General features: G+C 41.2%; 1 protein-coding gene across 1 annotated transcript in view; it reads right to left on the reverse strand.

Annotated features, from left to right (window-relative positions):
* LOC109974679 (DNA endonuclease RBBP8-like) overlaps positions 1-965 on the reverse strand; it is an 11,334-nt gene extending 10,369 nt beyond the window's left edge. The window contains exons 1-2 of the mRNA XM_020625012.1: positions 569-965; positions 145-241 (exon numbers count right to left, since the gene is read on the reverse strand). Of these exons, the coding sequence (XP_020480668.1) occupies positions 145-241; positions 569-610 (139 nt within the window). The 5' untranslated portion in view covers positions 611-965. The remainder of the gene's footprint in view (positions 1-144; positions 242-568) is intronic.
* Positions 966-3,219: the final 2,254 nt, after the last annotated feature.

A 3,219-nucleotide genomic window follows, 5' to 3' on the forward strand; every position in this document is an offset into this window, starting at 1 on the left:
CCCCCCCCCCCCCGCTTTTCATGCCGTTCCAGTGCAAACTTAAAAAATAGTGCAGGGGTGCCAATATTTTTGGCCATGACTGTACACAGATTGATACAATAATTCACTTAATGTGTACAGCCAATTCATCATGGGGTCATTTACCTTGTAGTGCATTCTGGTGGCACTCTCTAAGCTGCCTCCATAAATCTTCAAAGAGTTCAGCTGGTTTGTTTGTCCTGCTGCTCATCCTTCGGGGATGCTACAATCACAAAACAATGCTTCAGATCACACACAGTAACCACCCAGTCTTGACCTATTAAGACCAAGTGGCATTGTGTACTGGAATAAAAATGCAAGTAGGACTGACTGGAAGAAAACGTTATTGTTCCTACCAAAATGATACCTGATTATTAACAAAGTGAAAGAAGTGATTCATAAATGCTAACCTAGCAAACAGTATGTCAAACACGAAACTGGAATAATGTGTACATATTGTGAAAATAATCGTCAGAAATTTTTATCTTTAAATTTCCATCTGGGTATTTCAATCACCGTTTAATTAACTTTTAAAGAAACTGATGTTTACCTCTGTGACCCAAGTGTAATCCTCTGCTTTTGATGTAAACATGTGTAGGCAAAACAAAGGAGGTTTTCCTCGGACTAACGTTATATGCCCATTTAACCTCTTTGTCTGGCTATGAACAAACTAACATTAAGAGCAATAAAGACTAATGCTATATAGATTAAATTAACCGTCACTACGACCGCTGGATTTTAAAACGAAAAAGACTTACAGCATCCAAGGGACTTGGATAATAACAGAGAAAATAGTTCACATTAGGCTAGTAAGTGACTTTAACATACACTTCCTCACTGTATACACGAATTGGCGCGCCGCATTGCATGTCGGGAAGTTGTCGTTGTTGTTGTTGCTGCTGCTGCTGTTGCTGCTGTTGGCTGCGTCCGAAACCGCATACTGTGACAGTACGTACTGAAAGAGATGAAGTACCTACTTACTGACCGTTAAAACAGTAGGTACTGAATAGTATGAAGCCTGGTAGTATGAATGAGATTCGGACGTACTACATCCGCCATGTTGATACATCACGTGACATACGTTTTCATAGCAGCGTCTTCTTCGTTGGATAACTCCTCTCCCGGGGCATCATGGGATAGTGAAGTGTCCATCGTATGCACACTGCAAAATCCAACCGGAAGCAGTAGGTCATCCGGGTACTTTTCGCCTACTGTTTTTGGAATACTACGAATCCGGACATACTACTCGCCTCGCCTACTGCTTTTCGCCTACTATACAGTATGGTAGTAGGCGGTTTCGGACGCAGCCGTTGTTGTTGTTGTTGTTCTTCTTCTTCTTCTTCTTCTTCTTTTTCTTGTTCTTGTTCTTGTTCTTCTTCTTCTCCTCCTCCTCCTTCTCCTCCTCACAGAGGTAAAAACTCGCGCTTAGTGATGGCTGATGGAGGCTTTCTAGAAGCTTCGATACAGTATTCACAAAAATGGTTTATTACTGGAGACTTCAATAACAGTGCTCGAGTCGGACACCTAGTGGTCAATAAAATTAAGTGCAATCGAAACGTGTCATTTATTGGTTCATGGATTGTTTGGGATTTGATTTGCCATGCATATTCCTGTTCGACTACACTGCATGGTTATATGGTTTCAAGCTGACACAATAAAATATAAAATAAACATGAACTCATGTTGAACACCATGTTTCTTATTTGGTATGTGTGATTGTAACCCTATGTACTTATATTTTGTGTTATGAAACATTTAAATGGTGCTGCTACATTCATGAGATGTGCTCTACAAATTCAGACAGATGTCATTTTCACATGGGACTGGTGCAAATACAGATTATATTGTGACAACCTACGTCGGCTATTGGGGAGGGGTCTGGTGGCAGCGACATGATGCATGGGGGGCATCATAGGAGTTCACTGATTAGTTCGGGGAACAGTTGTAAAATTGTTGTTAAAGTGTTTTAATGTGTTCTGATGTGTTACCTTGCTGTTGTGTGTTGATGTTGACGATGTTTTGCTAGTTGGTTGCTGTGCTGTGTTTTGTACCATAAGTTTGAATTGTATGTGTGAAACTGACCTTGGGGAAAATGCCATTGTTCAGTAGGTTCTGAGTTCTAAATAAATGACCGAGAAGTCAGTGTTGCATTGTGGTCATTGTAAGGACACGCCCAAGCGCTATCCAGAGTCGTGCGGTGTATGGGACCTGGACTAGTCGCAAAGTGCTACCCAGAGTCGTGCGGTGTATGGGACCTGGAGTAGTCACTAACTGAGATCGGCATGGGTGCTGGCGCCCTGCTAGCTAGTTTAGCTGCTCCAGTATAGCTAGTCTCTCTCCTCCACGCCAGGGGTCATTACAGGCTTTGGCAAAGTATGCTTTGGGGTTCATTGGTAAAGAAGTTCATGGGTACTTGGGTAAAGAGGGTGTGCTTGTGTAACTGATCGTGAGTTTTTATTGAGAAATAAATAGGAATATCCTATCCCTGACAAACCCAACCATTCAGGTGATTCATATGACCAGACGCACTCAACTGCTTATCACTCAAGTGCTTCAAACGCCACTAGTCATGTGACCAAAACACGCCTCGGTACAGTGGTTCGATACAATTGCTTCATGAGCTACCATGTGTCAGAGCCTCAGGTGTCAGAGGACCATCACTAACTGCGCTTTGACTGTTAAGCAGGCAGCACCAGCAGGGGGCGGTGGTGACAAAAATCTGCAGTCAGGCTATACAGGAACTCACAGAATCACACATCCTGTTAGATCCGATCCTGATTTAATCCAATGTCATCAAACCAAGCTTTTCAGCTGCTACTCGGGGTCCAAAGAGTTGTTGTTTTAATGATGTTGTTCTCTATTTTGATTTGATTTATTCTTTCTTTCAAGCATGTAAAAACAGTTGATATGTCAACATACATAATTTTACACATATCCAACAAATGCTAATCCAATATCAATGTGCTTATACCTAGTACATGCTTGAATGGAGTAGGAATAAGTCAGACTTATCCAGTCCTACCCCATGACATCATCTTACCATCATTGGTTTGCAAGCAGTATCTCTACATAAATAATTCTCTTCTACACCACACAAGTAATATACTAAAGAATTATAACAGCGTGTTAACATTCTTACATAATTACAATCCTAAATAATTATCTTCTACACCACACAAGTAATATACTAAAGAATTATTA

The sequence above is a fragment of the Monopterus albus genome, unplaced genomic scaffold, assembly GCF_001952655.1.
Source record: "Monopterus albus unplaced genomic scaffold, M_albus_1.0 scaffold343.1, whole genome shotgun sequence".
Classification (NCBI taxonomy): Eukaryota; Metazoa; Chordata; class Actinopteri; order Synbranchiformes; family Synbranchidae; genus Monopterus; species Monopterus albus.